This window comes from Gobio gobio (assembly GCF_949357685.1).
Source record: "Gobio gobio genome assembly, chromosome: 22".
Lineage (NCBI taxonomy): Eukaryota > Metazoa > Chordata > Actinopteri > Cypriniformes > Gobionidae > Gobio > Gobio gobio.
Genome location: NC_137118.1, coordinates 9,256,550 through 9,274,918, shown reverse-complemented (window position 1 = coordinate 9,274,918; position 18,369 = coordinate 9,256,550). Strand labels below are relative to the sequence as shown.

The 18,369-nt window shown below is 42.4% G+C and overlaps 1 protein-coding gene across 1 annotated transcript in view; it reads left to right on the top strand.

Moving 5' to 3' along the window:
- Positions 1-18,369, top strand: part of frem2a (FRAS1 related extracellular matrix 2a) — a gene marked incomplete at both ends in the record, with an annotated part of 129,040 nt that overhangs the window by 32,294 nt on the left and 78,377 nt on the right. Inside the window, 3 exons of the mRNA XM_079803915.1 lie at positions 9,320-9,550; positions 16,348-16,473; positions 17,887-18,138. Coding sequence (XP_079660041.1) covers positions 9,320-9,550; positions 16,348-16,473; positions 17,887-18,138 — 609 coding nt within the window. The remainder of the gene's footprint in view (positions 1-9,319; positions 9,551-16,347; positions 16,474-17,886; positions 18,139-18,369) is intronic.

Sequence of the window (18,369 nt, the reverse complement as noted above, 5' to 3'; positions counted from 1 at the left end):
AAGTGTTAACAGTGAATCATTAGCATTCAGTAGCATCTGTGTTCACAGTGAGAGCTGTTATTACTTAAGCTTATCAACGGGAAGCTGTTAGAGATGTTTTTCTAAGTGGTTTTAGCTTCTTTGTGTCTGAGATGAAAGCCCTCGCTCTCTCTCTGACATCCGTATAACAGTCTGAACCTTTTTTTTGAGCGTACACCTGCTTATCTTGCCCTGCACCGTGATCAGCACAGCTCCACATGTGGTCAGTATTCATGAAACCAAGAGCCTTTGTTCACGCTGCTTCGGATTTGTGGTTTGTGTGTGTTGGCTTTGAGGGATATTGAGGTTGAAAAGAGGGAAGGTAAAAGTGGAGAGCAGAAGAAAACTAGAGAGATGAGATGGAAGGGAGCAGATAGAAAAGATGGGAATGGGGTGTAAATAATGAGGTTCTACGCAGGTAAATGAAAATGAGTGATCAAGCCATCTCATGTCTCACCTTAATCAATTCACTCTTTCCTGCTTTTACTTACTATTCCTGTTATGGATAACATCTCTATACTTAGGGGCTGTTCTCACAGAACACATTTTTGCACTTCAACAACCGCTGATAAAAAAAAAAAAAAACGGTTTTCGATGTGCTAGACTGACGTCGGACATTGCGTTTGCATCATTTGAAGTGTTTTGTGCATGAAATGGTTAAAAGTAGTTTAACTTTTAAAAAACACATCACTAGATCTAGTTTTTTTTTCCACTGACATGCATCTTGTGTTTTTAAAAGGGGTCATGAACTGAGAAATCAAATTTTGAAAAGAGGTGAAAACTTCCTTGCTAAAAAACAGCTTTTATTTTAACCAAGCCCAGAGAATGACTCATTGTAGAATCTATAGGTGAAAAACCGCCTCTGCAGAAGAAAATCAACGCCTACTACTTCATTGCAACTTTGGCCCCGCCCACTGGCATGTTAGTGAGATGACGAGTAATGAATAGCAAAACAGAATCACTGATTGGACAAAAAATAACATTACCTTCCAAATAATCCTAATGCTAGGAATGTGTTTATTTACTTTCAACAATGTGAAATGTCTCAGTTGTTGAGCATTATTTATTTGTATTCGGTACATTTCACTGTGGATTCTTTGGTAAATCAGTCGCAATTTCATCGCCGTTTACACTCAAGTATCAAAGCAGACACGCCCCTTCAAACAGAGCGTTCAAATCAGAGGGCTAAAATCAGGGTAAATTATGACAATTTTTTATGTAAAAATCATACTAACATTATAATTGCGCACTTGTAAACATTATAAAACAATAACACAATGCAGTTCTTGACCCATTTAAACTCCCAAAACTTTTGTCCCTACCACTCTATAAAGCATCATCTCATGTAGTTGAGACAGCAATTTTGGTTATTTAAAATAAAATTTATATTTTGTTACATTAAAAAAGCAAAAAGCACAAATGTCAGAGCATGTCAAAACTTCTGAAGGGCCCCAAAACAGCTCAGACTTCTAGGGGTTAAAACCTGGAACTACGGAAGTTGCATTGAACTTTTGAAGTAAATGTTGGGTTCTGTATGGAAATTCTCATTGTAAAATATTTTAATATAAACTGCCATTAAAAAGTAATTGGGGTCAGTACGATTTTTATTTTTAAAGAAATTAATAATTTTATTCAGCAAGGATGCATTAAATTGATCAAAAGTGACAGGAAAGACATTTATATACTGTTACAAACTTTCTTTCTTTTTTCAAAAGAACAGCTTTACTTTAAATAATAACATATAACAATAATAATATTAACATTGATAATAGTATTAGAATCATTTCTGAAGGATCATGTGATCATGTGAGTAATGATGCTGAAAATCACAGAAATAAATTACATTTCAAAATATATATATATATATTTTACAATAGAAAACGTTTATTTTAAATTGTAAAAATATTTCACAATATTACTCTTCGCTGTATACGAGGTGATGTAAAATATATAATTGTTGTGTAACAGAAGAAACAAAACATATACAGGTTTCGAACAACATAAGCGAGAGAAAATTATATCTGAATTTCATTTTCGGACCATCCTTCTAACAGCAAAAGTGTAATAGTGTTAGCGAAGCTTGCAACCAGTGAAGAGGGTTTGAGATCTGGTTTCATCTGCCCTTTGTGCTCTTTGGAGCCTGGAGCTCCAATCTCTGCCAAACATCATCCCCCCCTCAACAAAGCTTTCTACTTTTTCACACCCGCCTGCCTCTGTCCTTTTCTCTCCTTTTCCTCACGTCTCTCTGTGGCTGCGTCCTATGCTGCTTGTTGTGGTTAGAATGGGCCCCCCTGTTGTTAGAGAAATGGAATTGAAAGTGAACTCTCTCTCTCTCATTCTCTTTTTATTGTATTCGCCTTATATCTTTCAATCAATTTCTGTTTTTCTGTGCTCTGTACTTTTCTTGGAAGACTCTTTTTTTCACATGATTGGATGGAACTTGAAGTTGTCTTTCCTTATGAATTTGTAGCTGAATGCTGCAGCTAAAAAAAAGCTTTAATGGTCACTTAAGGGGCCTTATGAACATCAGTTCCCTTTCGTTCAGTCACTACGACGTACGTTAGTGACTAACGAATGGGGGTTTCGCTTAGAAGCCAATCATCTTCATCGTATTCAACAGCGCCCAATGGCAGTGCCAATGCCATGGGCATGCGGAATTTGCATGCGTAACTCCGCCCCACCTCGTGGGTATATAAGGAAGTACGCTGCGAACATCGCATTATGTTTCTGCTTTGGAGCCAAGAGGATCTCTTCACTCCTACAAGCCTGAATTCTGAAGTCTTCTCTTCAGTCTTCGAGAGACCAGCGGTTCTCCAGGGTGTTGGTGTTACGGCGCGTTCCAGCGATCTCATGCTGCCTGCCTGCTGATCTGTGCAGTGATCTGCAACAGCTGTGTGTGTGTTTCCCTGGGCGCTTCGGCACTCTGCAGAGCTTTCCTCTCACAAAAAGAGCTTGCGCGTGGCACGTCTTTTTCAAGACGGTTCGCCCGTGCACTTCCGGGTGCGATCGATCTCCGTTGCTGTCTATGGGCACATTCACTGCTCGATGTGTTTGGGCTTCAGCACGTTCGGGCAGTGTTTGTGGATGCGTCATGTTCCCACTGCGGGAACGTGACCATCGCGATGTTGCGGTCGAGACTCAGTGATCTCCATGAGGAGAGAGAGTCCCCTCTGCCACACCCCAATCTACCGTCTCCGAGTGAGGCGGTACTTTGGCTGGTGGCCAGGGTGACCTGAGTGCGGTGCCGTGGTATTAAGAACCCCGACGATCATTCCTCGGGCCACGCCCCCTCTTGCACATTGCTTAAACCCGCGAGTGTTGGACTGAAACAGCGGCCCGTCTCTGACGCCTCGTTCGTTTCGTTCACGCTCCAGATAGCAGTGAGATGTCGATCGCCGCATCCCAAGGTGGGCTGGAGTCCTTTGGGGATGACGATTAGGAGTTGTGCTCCGCCTCCGGGTGTGTCAGCGCTTCCTGATCCGACCTAAGGTTGACAGCCATGTTATCTCGGGCAGCCGCGAGTCTCGCGCTGGTGTGGAACTCCGCCCAGTCGCGAGTGCTCGTGGTTGCGCGATTGGTTTTTGGGGACGGCACCCGACAGCTGTTGGGCCCCGCCCCCAATGCCTTTCGCTCCCGAGGTGCATGAGGAGATCACGCGGTCCTGGAAGTCCCCGTGCTTCCCGCGATCGTTTGGTGGCCTCCTCCGCCTTCTCTGCCCTTGATGGGGCCGCGGCCTAGGGTACACTGGGGCCCCCTCACCCCCACTGTTGAACTCTCTGTTGCGCACTACGGTGTCCACAGAGGGCTTGACGTGGCGTGGTGTGGCTGTCCTAAGCACCCTCCCAAAGCCTGTGGGCTCGTCTACTTCGGTGGCGTGGTCCTGCAGAGCTACGGGCAGGCCGCCGCCCCTTTGCACATGCACAAGGGTGGAGCCGACCCAGGGCTCTTCATTGAGCTGCGTGCCGCGACTGATCCCGCCCCCGGGCGGTGAAGGTGGCCACACGCTCCCTGGGTCGGGAGATGTCCACAGCTGTGGTCCGGGAGAACACCTGGCCTTACCTGGTGATTTGGAGGACGTTGAGCGGGCCCGCCCCCTCAACTCACCCATATCCCAGGCTGGCCTCTTCGGCGGCGCGGCTGAGAACTGCGCCCAACAGTTCTCGGCTGCCCCAGAGCAGACTGAGGCTGTAACACGTACTGCCCCGGCGGCCAGCTGCTGCACCAGCCGCCGGCTCAGTCGCCTCAGTCTGCTCGCCGCCGAGGGCGCCCTCCCTCTTCCCACAGCAGCAGCCTTAACCTGGGCCGCGCCGTGGAGGTGGTTGAGGATGTCGCCCAGTCCGCTCCCCAGCCTGGTTAAACGCCACGCTGGAGGTGGACAACTCAGAGATGGGTTCCAGTTCTTCCCAGGGGATGGTAGCAGGGCCTCTCCTTCCCCCGGTGGAGGGCCGGGGGAAAATCCTTCCGCTGCTGGCCCCCGGGCTAGCAGCGCTTGGGAAGAACTCATGTTCCTGTCTCTGAGGACCCAGAGACCGGTGATGACAGTGGTGAATGGTTTCTGGGAATGGAGACTCCATCCCCAGACGGTCCAGCTGATATGGGAACGGTTCGGCGACGCACAGGTAGTCCTGTTGCCTCCCAGGACTCTTCCCATTGCTCCCTGTATTATTCCCTGACCTATGGTCGGCACGGATGCACTGGCGCACAGCTGGTCGTCGGGGCTACGCAATTATGCGTTTCCCCCAGTGAGCCTTCTCGCACAGGTACTGTGCAAGATCAGGGAGGACAAGGAGCAGGTCATGTTGGTCGCCCCGTTGGCACGGCCGGACCTGGTTCTCAGAACTGCTACTCCTTGCGACAGCCCCTCCCTGGCCTATTCCTCTGAGACTCCTCACTCAGAGACGGGGCACCTTTTGGCACCCACGTCCAGTGTTCTGGAAGCTCCACGTGTGGCTTCTGGACGGGACGCGGCTGGTTTGAGTAGCCTCCACCTGCGGTGGTCGCTACCATCACTTCCGCTAGGGCAGAGTCTACATGACACCTCTATGCGTTGAAGTGGGACCTCTTCGTCACATGGTGCTCTTCCCGCCAGGAAGACCCCTGGAAATGCCCGATCGGGTCTGTGCTTCGTTTCTCCAGGAGGGGGTGGGACGAAGGCTGTCTCCTTCCACCCTTAAGTGTACGTGGCCGCAATATCTGCCTACCACGATCTCCTGGGAGACAATAAGGTAAGTAGCAGCACGACCTGATCATCAGGTTCCTGAGGGGGGCGAGGAGACTGAATCTTCCTCGCTCTCCTCTCGTTCCCTCTTGGGACCTCTCAGTAGTCTTAAGTGCTCTGTAGAGGCCTCCCTTGAGCCTTTGCGGTCGGCCGAGATTAAGCTCTTGTCTATGAAGACGGCTCTGCTGACCGCATTGGCCTCGCTTAAGAGGGTCGGGGACCTGCAAGCATTTTCGGTTGACGAAGCGTGCCTTGAGTTCGGGCCGGCTAACTCTCACGTGATCCTGAGACCCCGGCCCGGATATGTGCCCAAGGTTCCTACCACTCCGTTCCGAGATCAGGTGGTGAACCTGCAAGCGCTGCCTTTGGAGGAGGCAGACCCAGCCTTGGCATTGCTCTGTCCAGTACGCGCTCTCCGCGCCTACGTAGACATGACGCAGTGTTTCTGGACCTCAGACCAGCTCTTTGTCTGTTATGGTGGAGAGCGGAAGGGAAGCGCTCTCTCAAAGCAGAGGTTGTCTCACTGGTTAGTGGACACCATTGTTTTGGCATACCAGCAGCAAGGCCGACCATGTCCCCTTGGTGTGAGGGCACACTCCACCCGGAGTGTGGCCTCCTCTTGGGCTCTAGCGCATGGCGCCTCGCTAACAGACATCTGCAGAGCTGCAGGCTGGGCGACACCCAACACATTCGCCAGATTCTACAATCTCCGAGTGGAGCCAGTGTCCGACTATGTACTCGCCCCTACGGGTGGCCGGTAGTGGGCCAGGCTCAGGTGTCTTCGCTTGCTCGCCATTCCACTCCAAGGACTGGATACGTGCGATATTTTCCTCAGGTGAGCTCCCCGAGAGCCCTGAGCTCCTCCAGCACTGTCGACGCCGACATCAGTTCGTCTGCCCTTTCGAGCCCAGACCCTCATGTCCGGCCAGGTGCTCCGTGTGCATGGTTCCCCTCCGGCGACCCCCACACGAGTATTCCCACCGTAAGCCTCCTCAGTGAGCAGGTGTCTTTCCCTTGGCAAGTCCCTGCCACCCCTAGGGTTAAAAATCCACCTTCGGCTGGTACCCTAGAGATCTTCCATATGCAACCCTCAGCGGGTCATATGTGTATTCTCTAAGTCCTCCCTACGGTAGGCATCTTGGCATTCCCTCACTGGGATATGCTTCCCAGTGTACCTTGGTAATCCTGTGATAAGTGGGAGTCCTAGGGCCTTAAGTGGCGGGATCTCACACTTACGCAGGGCACTGGATGACAGCTGAGTGGCGTTGTTGAATAGGATCCCCCATTCGTTAGTCACTAACGTACGTCGTAGTGACTGAACGAAAGGGAACGTCTCGGTTACGTATGTAACCCTCGTTCCCTGAGGAGGGAACGGAGACGTACGTTTCCTTAGCCACGTCAGCTGTGCTGCCTGGAACGCGGAGTTCAGTCTTGGCTCCTGCAGCAGTAACATAATGCGATGTTCGCAGCGTACTTCCTTATATACCCACGAGGTGGGGCGGAGTTACGCATGCAAATTCCGCATGCCCATGGTATTGGCACTGCCATTGGGCGCTGTTGAATACGATGAAGATGATTGGCTTCTAAGCGAAACCCCCATTCGTTAGTCACTAACGTACGTCTCCGTTCCCTCCTCAGGGAACGAGGGTTACATACGTAACCGAGACGTTTCACGGCCCCTCTAGTGTAACTGAAATAAAATGATTTTAATTACAGAAATCATATGCAATGTCCTCATATTTTAAATAACTTATATTTACTAGCACTGGGGCAAAATTGATTCACCTAACTATCGTGATAAAAAAAAAAAAAAAAAAATATATATATATATATATATAAATATATATATATATATATATATATATATATATATATATATATATATATATATATATATATATATATATATATATATATATATATATATATATATATATATATATATATATATATATATATATATTTGTTATTATTAGTGCTGTCAAATCGATTAATCACAATTAATCGCTTTCAAAAAAGTTTGTGTTTACATAATATATATGTGTGTGCTGTGGATAATTATTATATGTATCTATAAATACACTCATGTATTTGCATGTATATATATTTAAGATTTTTAAATAGAAATATGTATATTTATATATGATATAAATTATATAAATATATATATATATATATATATATATATATATATATATATATATATATATATATATATATATATATATATATATATATATATATATATATATATATATATATATATATATATATATATATACAGTATATACATGCAAATATTTCTTAAATATATGCATGGAAATGTGTGTATTTCTATATACATAATTATTATAAACAGTACACACATATATATTATGTAAACACAAACTTTTATTTTGGATGTGATTAATCGCGATTAATCGATTTGACAGCACTAATTATCATTATTATTATTCCAGAATCTAAATTAATTAATATTAAATGACTTTATTTTAGTCCTTCCTTATAGATGGAAAGCTTTTACCACTTGTATGTGTTGTATCGGTGAGTATTAAAAACGTCATGTCTCTTACTAGTGGACACGAGAAAGGGAAAAATGCCAGATAGGGAGACATTGACGGATATACAAACTGCTTCATCATGTATTAGTGTATCATTCAACTTTTCCCAATGCTCCAGAGCAGGGTTGTCCAATCCTGCTCCTGGAGGGCCACTGTCCAGCAGAGTTTAGCTCCAGCCCCAATTAAACACACCTGAAACAGTTAATCAAGCTCTTACTATACATACTAGAAACTTCCAGGCAAACAAAAATTTATTCGCAACACATAGCCACATCAAATCACAATAATTGTAGAATCACAATTCTTAAAAATCACAATACATATCGTACACTGTCAGAAAAAAAGGTACAGAGCTGTCACTGGGGCAGTACCCTAAGGTGCAAAAGCGAAAACGTACCATTTTTCACTTTTGTACCTTAGGGTACTGCCCCAGTGACAGCGCTGTACCTTTTTTCTGAGAGTATAGTGGCACCCATGTATCATGATAGTATTGAACCGGGTGATAGGTGATAGGTCCCAGTCCTAATATTCAATATTGAAATATCTGTATTGAAATAACTTTTTTTTTCTTTCCTTATTTCTTTATTTAAATTTTCTTAAGACAACACACACGCACAATGACACCAAACCAGTGACTATACAGGATAAATAACTTTAACTTTCTCAGGAGTACCATTGTACGCACTACTTTAAACTATGTATTTACTGCTTTAAATTAGAATACCCCCCCACCCCCCTTCCCCCCACCATATTGAAATATGAAATATATTGACTTCTTAACTTCATAATTTCTTAATGGGATGGTTACCCAGATAAAATACACAATATCAGACATAATTTCTTCACCAAATATGGTTCTTCACCAAATATGGATGATTCTTCACCATCTTCTATATTTATTAGATCCCTAAATCTACAATCTTTTCCTACAATTTAGCTTTTCTTGTCATGTTGTAGCTTAAGTGTTATGGATTGAAGAGCAGCGATCATCCAGCATTGATCTGAAAGACTGCGGTGATTTAATTCATCACATCTGTTTGGGAGGTTCTGGCAGACGGATCCCTGACAGTGTCTCTGCTTGATGTATCAGAGATCAAACGTTTCCGGGCAGGTTCACTTCAGGTTTTCCCACTGTGTGGGAATCCCATCACAGCTTCGTACCCATGTTACAGTAGAGAGGAAGTTGAGTGTACATGCTGTACTTTAGTTCAACATGTTCCTTGATTTTGTTCCTACATCTTACCCTGAAGCATCAGACACTTGCAGACCTGTGGCTTTTTTAAACTTCTATACATAGTGCATCTCTTTCTGCATGGCATCGATAATGCGTAGACGCCTGCGCTGTTGTGCGCAATCTTTATAAATCTGGGAAATGCAGACCGTGGCTAATCCCAGCTAGGCTTTCACAATGGGCTTCTTTGAATAGATCATTCTCAAAGTCATGAGTTGTGACACATCTGGAGGCTGGAGATATGAATTCAGGAAAAGTTTGTCAAAATTGTTGTATTTGTGCTTTTTTAAGGGATTGGTACTCTTGATGGCAGTGCAGAGAAGGACAAGGATTTCCTGGGAAAATCTCAGAAGCAGGTACAATTTAACCCCGGCCAGACCACAGCCACATGGAGAGTGAGAGTTCTCTCTGATGGGAAATACGAGCAGTCCGAGACGTTCCAGATTGTCCTGACTGAGCCGGTGATGAGTGTTTTGGAGTCGCCAGCAATAGCCACAGTTGAGATTGTGGATCCAGGTGATGGTAAGTCCAACCAAAATATTCTGATAAACATGTTTACTAAAGATTTTGTTTAAAATTTCAAAACTTACCAGAATTATAAGCTGTAAATTACAAACTGTATGACAGCTGAAGAGTATTTTCTGCACCACTGAGCATCACAGAACAGTAGGATTTGGAACAAAATGTTTTTCATTTTGGTTTATTCTGAGCAGAAACTGTTTTTTATGTTCTGGCGCCAACCTTCTGTGGCCTCCTTTATAAATGGTAACCAGTTAAAATGAAATAAAAGGTCAGCTAATGTTCTTTTTTAAATGCTAATAAGCATTCAGATGTGACGAAAAGTCCAAAGGTGACGTACAATCACTGTTCAGAAGTGTGGTGTTGGTTCGATTTTTAAATGTTTTAAAAGTCTCTTATGCCCACCAAGGCTTAATTTATTTGATGCAGTAAAAGCAGTAACATTGTGAATACATATTTTAAACTCACATCATTGGCCGAGTCAATATGCTACTGTTGTCAGGCTGCTCAAACAAGACAATGTTTTAAAAGTGACAGTGTTTAGACCTTTTTTTTTTGTTGAGTAAATCAGGTGTAAACTTGAAAATGGCTTGAAAGAATAATTAGAACTAAACTGTTTTGCTGAAATCAAAACATGGATGGTAATAAATGAGTGCCAGCCAATGAGATTGCTATTTGCACATTAGTTCCGCCCACTAGTGTTGTAGTACTCGAGACCGGTCTTAAAGGGATAGTTCACCCAAAAATGAAAATTCTGTCGTCATTTACTCATCTTCAAGTTGTTCCAAAACTGTATGAGTTTCTTTGTTCTGCTGAACATAAAAGAAGATATTTTTAGATTATCAGCCATGCATATATGATCCAGAATCAGATTCAGAGACTGAAATTGAAGAGGAGCAGCAGCAACAACGACTACAGCAGGATGTATTGATAAATTAACTATAAGTTCATGTTGTTTACTTGATGTGCACTTACACGCCAATAGCCAACAACACACAGACATTTGAAGCAGTTTTACTCACCGCCTGAGGTTCCAACGCATGACCATGATTCTTTATCGCTGGGACTGCTCCATCTTTCAGCATTAGACGATCTGCAAATCCGGAGTTGAACTGGGCCTTGTTTATAAAACAAAAAGTCGCAGAAATGCAGGGAACAAACAAAAACACTTGCGAAACTCCATTGCTGCTCTGGAAAAACAAACTCCATCCACTGACCCCTTAACGCTGGGTTCTTTGGGAAGCTGAACAGGGTTGTCTTGCCCTGACAAACAAAAACACACTTCTTTGGTGACATTGTTGATTTCGTGAAGTCCTGTGACCTGTGCAGCGCAGCCGACGACTTCCCTAAAGCCGAGCAAAGAGCGTTGATGGGCGAGTGCCCTTCCGGGAGAAATGCCCGTATAAGGAAATTCCGCCCTTGTTGACGTCACATAGGCCCATACTTGAAAAAAAACTTTCCGTAACTTGTGAGAAACCATCAAACATCCAACTTATTTTTTTTAAACTTTGCCCATGTTTAGCATAGGAATCCAAGTCTTTAACAGTGTATAAAACTCAGAATGCATGAAATGGCATTATATCCCCCCCTTTAATTCTTAGAAAATATCCAAACATCTCCACTTTAGCTGCTTAATATACATCTACTGAAGAAGTGAGTCAGAGGCAGGCAGGATGTTCAAGAGACCAAACAAAACAACAGACCTGCTAAAAACATCCCAGGTTATTTCACTTATTTATTTTTTTATTTTTTGTATCAATTTTCCAATGTTGCAGATAAAAACACTGGCCTTATCTCCATATTGCAGATGCATTTTTCTTTCAATGGACCTCAATTATCATAGCATTTGATATCTCTTCCTACCTGCGAGCTTTCAGCGCACACCGCCCACCCCCAGATATCGGCGGCCCCTATTTTCATCTCGAGTTCTCCGCAAAGCTCTGTCTTGTTTTGAAAGCGTCTCATCGATTATATGTAAATTGATGACGGGTGTTTGAGAAAAGTTTGACAGGTCTGCACTGGCTCCCTCTGTAATTAAACCATTCGCATTTGAAAGTTAGTTGCACGGTTTTCGAGGGGTCATTTCAGAGGGGACGCTGCACTTTTGTCTGCATAGACCCAAACAGAGAAAGCAAGAGAAAGCCGTAATGAGATAAACCTGTCATCAAAAACACTTTTTTTATTATCTCCAAGCAGCTCTTGTTACAAAATATGGCTTTGTCAGTCTGTTGATCAAACCGCGTTCGTCTCACTGTCTGTCTGTTTTCTAGCCGAGAGCCTGTTCATCATCACGACATCATCTCATATTCTCACAATTACGGGCGTATTTAGATGTGAAGCGTGAATAACCGGAGGCTTATGTTGTTTTATTCTGTGTGTTTTTTTGTCTTTATCGTCTCCTCAGGATCCCTGGATAATTAAAATTTTCATCTATAATCCCAAACGCTGCAATAGTTTCCATCTAAATGTTACTTAAACCTCGCTATCTATGCAGAAGTTTTTTCTCCTTAGAAAAAAAAGAAAGAAAACTCTGCTGCTTCCCCAGTGAGCTAATTATCAGTCTTACGGTGGGGTTTGTTTGCTGAGGCTGATGCCCCATGGGAGGCTTAACGTGACGGAGTCTGGCTGCTCTTTCTAATGGCGAGAGGGAGGGGAGGATGGGGCGGACGGCATGCTGGGGTCCTGTTGCTCCACGTGCAGTTTTTTCCTCTCAGGTTAATTATACTTTTAGCGTTCGCGTGTGTATGTGTGGCAGTGTGAGGTCAGCCATTAATATTTGAAGGCAAGAGGGCGGTGATTTTTCTTCCGACAAGGGCCTTTGGAGACCTGTCTGACCTAGTTGCCACAGAGTCGTTCACACATGATGGCTTACACCGACCCGCGGGCTCAGACAAAAGCCTGCATCTGGAGTCACATCTGTGACTGGGATGGCTGTGATGTGACAAGCTTCCTGCTTTACAGCCAGAACCTTTCACTGCACATTAGAGTAAAGAGCAATTAAGGAAAAGGAGAGGCTAAAAAAGCATTTTAAAGATGCTTACTGCAACTTTTCTTTCTGGATGTAATGTCTTATGTTGAAAAAAACGTTTAATGAGTTTAAATGGCTTTACCTTTTCCTGCTGGAACACCGAAATACTTCGTTTAAAAGATCGTGTTGCTTGAAAAGGTCAAACAAACTACACTGCAAAAAATACTTTTCTCAGTACTCAGTAATCAGTATTAAAACTATATATATTTAAAACAAGATACATTTTCTTGAAGCATAACTGTGTAGGACATTTAGACTTATTTTAAATGTATTCGTTTTTTCTTTGTTTAAACATAAGCCATACTAAATTGAAGGAAGGGAGGAAGGAAGGAAGGAAGGAAGGAAGGAAGGTGTTCATTCAATGTTAATATAGAAAAGTACTGCAATACTTTTTTTTATAAATACTGCAATAAATACTTTTCTAAATCAGTATTAAAACTATATGGGCCCTATTTTAAAGATCTGAGCGCATGGTCTGAAGCGCTTAGGGTGTGTCCGAATCCACTTTTGCTAGTTTAAGGATGGAAAAAATGGTCGGCGTGCCAGGCGCATGGTCTAAAAGGGTTGTACCTAGTCTCTTAATGAGTCATGGGTGTGTTTTGGGCATAATGTGCAATAAACCAATCAGAGCCTCATCTCCCATTCCCTTTAAAAGCCTGTTGCACTTGCACCATGGCCGATTCGCTATTTACATGGTGATGAATTCCAAAGAGGAGTCCTTCTATTTTTAATATTTAAAATAGATAGCTTGATAGCTGCTCGCATCAAGTTTAAGGCGCTGACGCTTGCCTACAGAGCCCGCACACGACTTTTTTTTTTCCGACTCCACACCCCCACCAGAAGCCTTCGTTCAGCTAAGGAGCGAAGGCTTGTAGTACCATCACAGAGAGGCAAAAAATCCCTTTCCAGAACATTTTCATTCAACGTTCCCAGCTGGTGGAATGATCTTCCCACCGCCATCCGAAACGCTGATTCGTTGACAACATTCAAAAGTCAACTAAAAACTCATCTCTTCCATGAGCACTTAACCTCTTAAAAAAAATAAAAATAATAATAATTCTTTCTTCCCTTTTCCCTCCCTACTCTAGCCTGTGCTACTCTGAGAAATGTACACGGACTAAGTATTTCAGGCACTTGTTGCGCTCACTCGACTCTTCACGACCAATCGCTTATTGTACCCCCAAGTTGTAAGTCGCTTTGGACAAAAGCGTCTGCTAAATGCATAAATGTAAATGTAAATGCAAATGCATATATGTAATATTTAAAATGTTTGTGTGCTGCTGCGCGTCCCTGTGTGTAATAAGCAGAGTCTATGTGAGTTGTGCACCCGCATATAGGCGCATATTACTAACGCGGCCTTTAAATAACACTAAAAATACTGCGCTATTGACTTTAGACCAGGTTTTTGTTGGTCAATGGCACAGTCGTTTTCAGTTGCCTCAAAATAGCAACACCCCAACAATGCGCCTGAACACACCACATTTCCATACCAGCACGCCCATGGGCGAACAGATGGGCGTAAGTGAGTTTGCTATTTAAACAACGTGGAGCTGGACGAGAAAATGATAGCTGCGTCTGGCTGAAACTAGCAAAAAACACTTGCGTTGTGCCTGCCGTCGCATTGCGCCGTGTGTATGATAGGGCCTGTAATCTTTAAAACAAGATACATTTTCTTGAAGCAAAACTGTATATGACATTTTAAATAATATATCTTAAATAAAGTTTATATTGGAAGGAAGGAAGGAAGGAAGGAAGGAAGGAAGGAAGGAAGGAAGGAAGGAAGGAAGGAAGGAAGGAAGGAAGGAAGGAAGGAAGGAAGGAAGGAAGGAAGGAAGGAAGGAAGGAAGGAAGGAAGGAAGGAAGGAAGGAAGGAAGGAAGGAAGGAAGGAAGGAAGGAAGGAAGGAAGGAAGGAAGGTTACCTAATGCAATATATATTTGTGTGTTCATTCAAAGGTAATATAGAAAAGTACTGCAATACTTTTTATGAAGAATCTGTTATGATTGACATGTATATAATTAAAATAAATCCTTTCTTAGCATGCTATTCTGTCAATGAAAAGTAATTTGACCGCCTGTCTGCAGAGGACTCAACCAAGAGCTGAATATAAATGCACAGGATTTTACTTTCTAATCGGTCTTGTTTTTGTTCCTTACAAAACAAGGTCATTATTTTGGCCCTTGATGCATGAAGGTTTTCTGTGTGAGGGTAAGACATAGTCTCTCTCAATGCATAAGCCTTATACCTGAGAGGCTACATACATTTGCCTCATTGTTATTCTTTTCTCAGAGCCAGCGTTTGAGTCTTGAGGGCTGTAAGATTCATTCTTTTATCAGCAGAGCAGTCACTCAGTCTGCACAAAATTCAGAGACTGAACAGTGAACAATGTTTTGGTTTTGCAGAGGATTTGCAGAGGATGTCATGTGACTGCAAAAAAAAATCTGGGGTGGATAAATTGTTGCTAGTAACTGCTGTCTTTCTCTTTTTTCATTTTAAAAAAATGGAAAATGGATGATTGACGTTTTCTGAAAGACCTGTCAATCAAAGGGTCGAACTACTGTAAATATTATATGGGCAGTTTTCTATGAGGTTTGAATCTTTTGCAACCCTGTCTAAAGATTAAAGCCATTGATTTGAGGTTGTATTCAAGCAATGTGCATATAATAAACATGAAACATAAAGAGACCAAATTAAAAGAATATATTTGAAAAAATATGCCAGCATTTGTTACAGGGTTGCAAATTTCGCCTAAATTAAGTTGAAATTCAATAGGGGCTATCTAGTTTTAGACCAAATATAGATAGCTCATATTTCCTATAAATGAAAGCAAAATGTTTGATTTTCTTTTTTTTAAATAATAACAGGGTTGAGCATCAACACTGCAATTTGTGTAAAAAAAATAAACATTTGATTTGTTTAAAACTAGCCAGTTTAGTTAATTTTATCACACATTTTGCATCTGTATTTATCGAATGTACTTTTATATTTTTTAACATTCAAAGCTGTCACTGAAAATGCATCCATCTAAATGGGTTGTTTTCTTCACTCTTTCCCTCCATTTTACCTATGACTTGAACAGCTAGTTGCTCCATTTTTCACCTCCATTCTCCCTCTGTGCCAAAAGACCGCTTGCAGACTTGATGATTGGAGATGTTTGCAAAGGATCATGTATAATTGCATAGAAGGATCTGGGGCAGGACAGGCCACGCAAAGAGGGATCTTTTTTTTCTTATTGGTCCCTGTGTGCCTCTGTTTCAAAAACATCACCAGGCTTTCACTAGTTAAGTCTTTTCTATAGATTTTCCGTCTCTGGCTAGAGTTTTTATTTTCTCCATCAGTTCAGTGTGCTATAAAAAATCTGTTTAGGTGTTGACTCAATCCTGACCTACGGTATTTGAAAATAGCAATGCCTGAAAAAGCTCCCACTCAGTCAGACGGTTTACACTGCAATACACAGCCAGTAAGGACAGATATCGATGCCGCATGGTCCAAAGGCCACTAAAAACCTAATATGAAGCGCTCAATATGAAAAATCTATTTTCTCATACAAAATGTGTTTGTGCCTTTTGTGCTAGATAAATGTGCATTACACGGCCAGTATAGAGCCGTATGATTTGAAATAATTATATATTGAAGAATCAATCCACCGCCTGTGGTGTTTTAAAGCCCTGCGGTAATAGTCTTTCTGACAGGGAGCTGCTAAATCCCTCTGTGACTGATATAACAGAACGGCAGTCCTAATACTGAGTCATATCTTCTTTTCCCTTTGACAGAGTCCACAGTGTTCTTTTCTCAGGCCAGCTTTGCCGTGGAAGAAGATATCGGAGAACTCATGATCCCGGTGCACAGGAGGGGAGATGTCACTGAGGAACTGATGGTGGTCTGTCACACTCAGCAAGGTGCAATATACAACATATACAATCTTATATACACTGATTAGGCATAACATTATGACAGGTGAAGTGAATAACACTGATTATCTCTTCATCACGGCACCTGTTAGTGGGGGGGATATATTAGTCGGCAAGTGAACATTTTGTCTTCAGAGTTGATGTGTTGGAATCTGGAAAAATGGTCAACCGTAAGGATTTGAGCGAGTTTGACAAGGGCCAAATTGTGATGGCTAGACGACTGGGTCAGAGCATCTTCAAAACTGCAGCTCTTGTGGGATGTATGGGGCGTATGGGGCTGCATAGCCGCAGACTAGTCAGGGCGCCCATGCTGACCCCTATCCACTGCCGAAAGCGCCAACAGTGGGCACATGAGCATCAGCTGGACCACGGGGCAATGGAAGAAGGTGGCCTGGTATATTATAATACAGACAGTCTTTATGTTTAATAGAATGGCAGATTATCATGGCCAAAATTATTAACTTCTACTTAGAACTTTTTTGCACAAAAAATAAACTGGAACTTGTAATTGTGTATAAAAGATTATAAAATGAGACAAATGTGCCAATTGTATGTACAGATACAAATGCTAATTTTAATGTCATGCTTTTTTTAGTGATGGGACTGCAGGAAGTTTTTGAAATTGCAATAGAAATGCAATGCTAAATTAAATAAGCATCATTAAAAATTAAAACATGTTAATTGTAAATTAAACGATCAAAATAGCCTCTACAACATCTTATACAAATCATTATAAAAAAAATCATACATTTAATTTTACATTCTATGTCATTTAAATTTTTATGCCAACAACTTGATGTTGAGAAATTCATTACATTTATTGAATGTTTACAATTTAAAATCTCGGGGTACAAGTACTGTAAATAATTTATGATTCGTAACACTTGACCTGACCAATATTCTTGTTTTCAAAACTGGTTGAAGGGGTATAGTTCAACCCCCCAAAAAATGTTTGTCCTATTTTATCTGTGGAATATAAAAGTAAATATTTTGGATGGATGGATGGAGTCTTCCGAAGTTATGCAATAGCTTTTTGCGACAAACAGACTAGATATTTGTCATTATTTACTATGATTTTTCCTGTCCTCAGAAGCTTGTCTCTAGCCTTTCTTTATGTGATGAAATGGTTTTGTCAGTGCCATTCATTCCGAAACAACATTACTTTTTGTTTTTCTACTTTTGTGTCCCATTGAAAAAAAAGGGTTCACAACAAGGGTTCGTAAAGAATGACAGTCATTTTTTGAAACATTTTATTGTGATTTTTGGGTAAACTTTCCCTTTAAAGATTTTTTTTGCAACATTTCCTCAGATGTGTCTTTCACTTCCTTTTAAAGCATCTGTAAACGCTTTATGTGGATTTGAATGAATTCCCTGCATGTGTCCTTTCTGTGCCTGCTGCAGGCTCTGCCACAGGAACCGTCCCCACTTCTGTTCTGTCCTACTCTGACTACATCTCCCGTCCAGAGGAGCAGGCCAGCATTCTGCACTTTGATAAAGATGAGACGGAGAAGCATTGTCGTGTGGTGATCATTGACGACTCGCTGTATGAGGGCGAGGAGAGCTTCAACGTGACCCTCAGTATGCCTATGGGTGGCCGTCTGGGGCCAGCATTCCCCACTGTTCATATCCGCATACTGCCGGACCAGGACGACGGTAAGTTCTTGTTTGCTTTTGTATGATTCAAAGTAAACATTTAAAGGAATGGGGAATTTTCTCTCCAGGAAGTATTGATTCTAATATTGACAGTTTGATGATATATACACGTGACCTGAACAAAGAAAGTTACAAACTCACATCCGAGTCGTAAATGGGCTGAATAAGTCGGAGCTGTGGCTCTTGTGAGCTCTTGGGGCTGTGGTGCAATGTGGGAAATTTGAGTTTTGA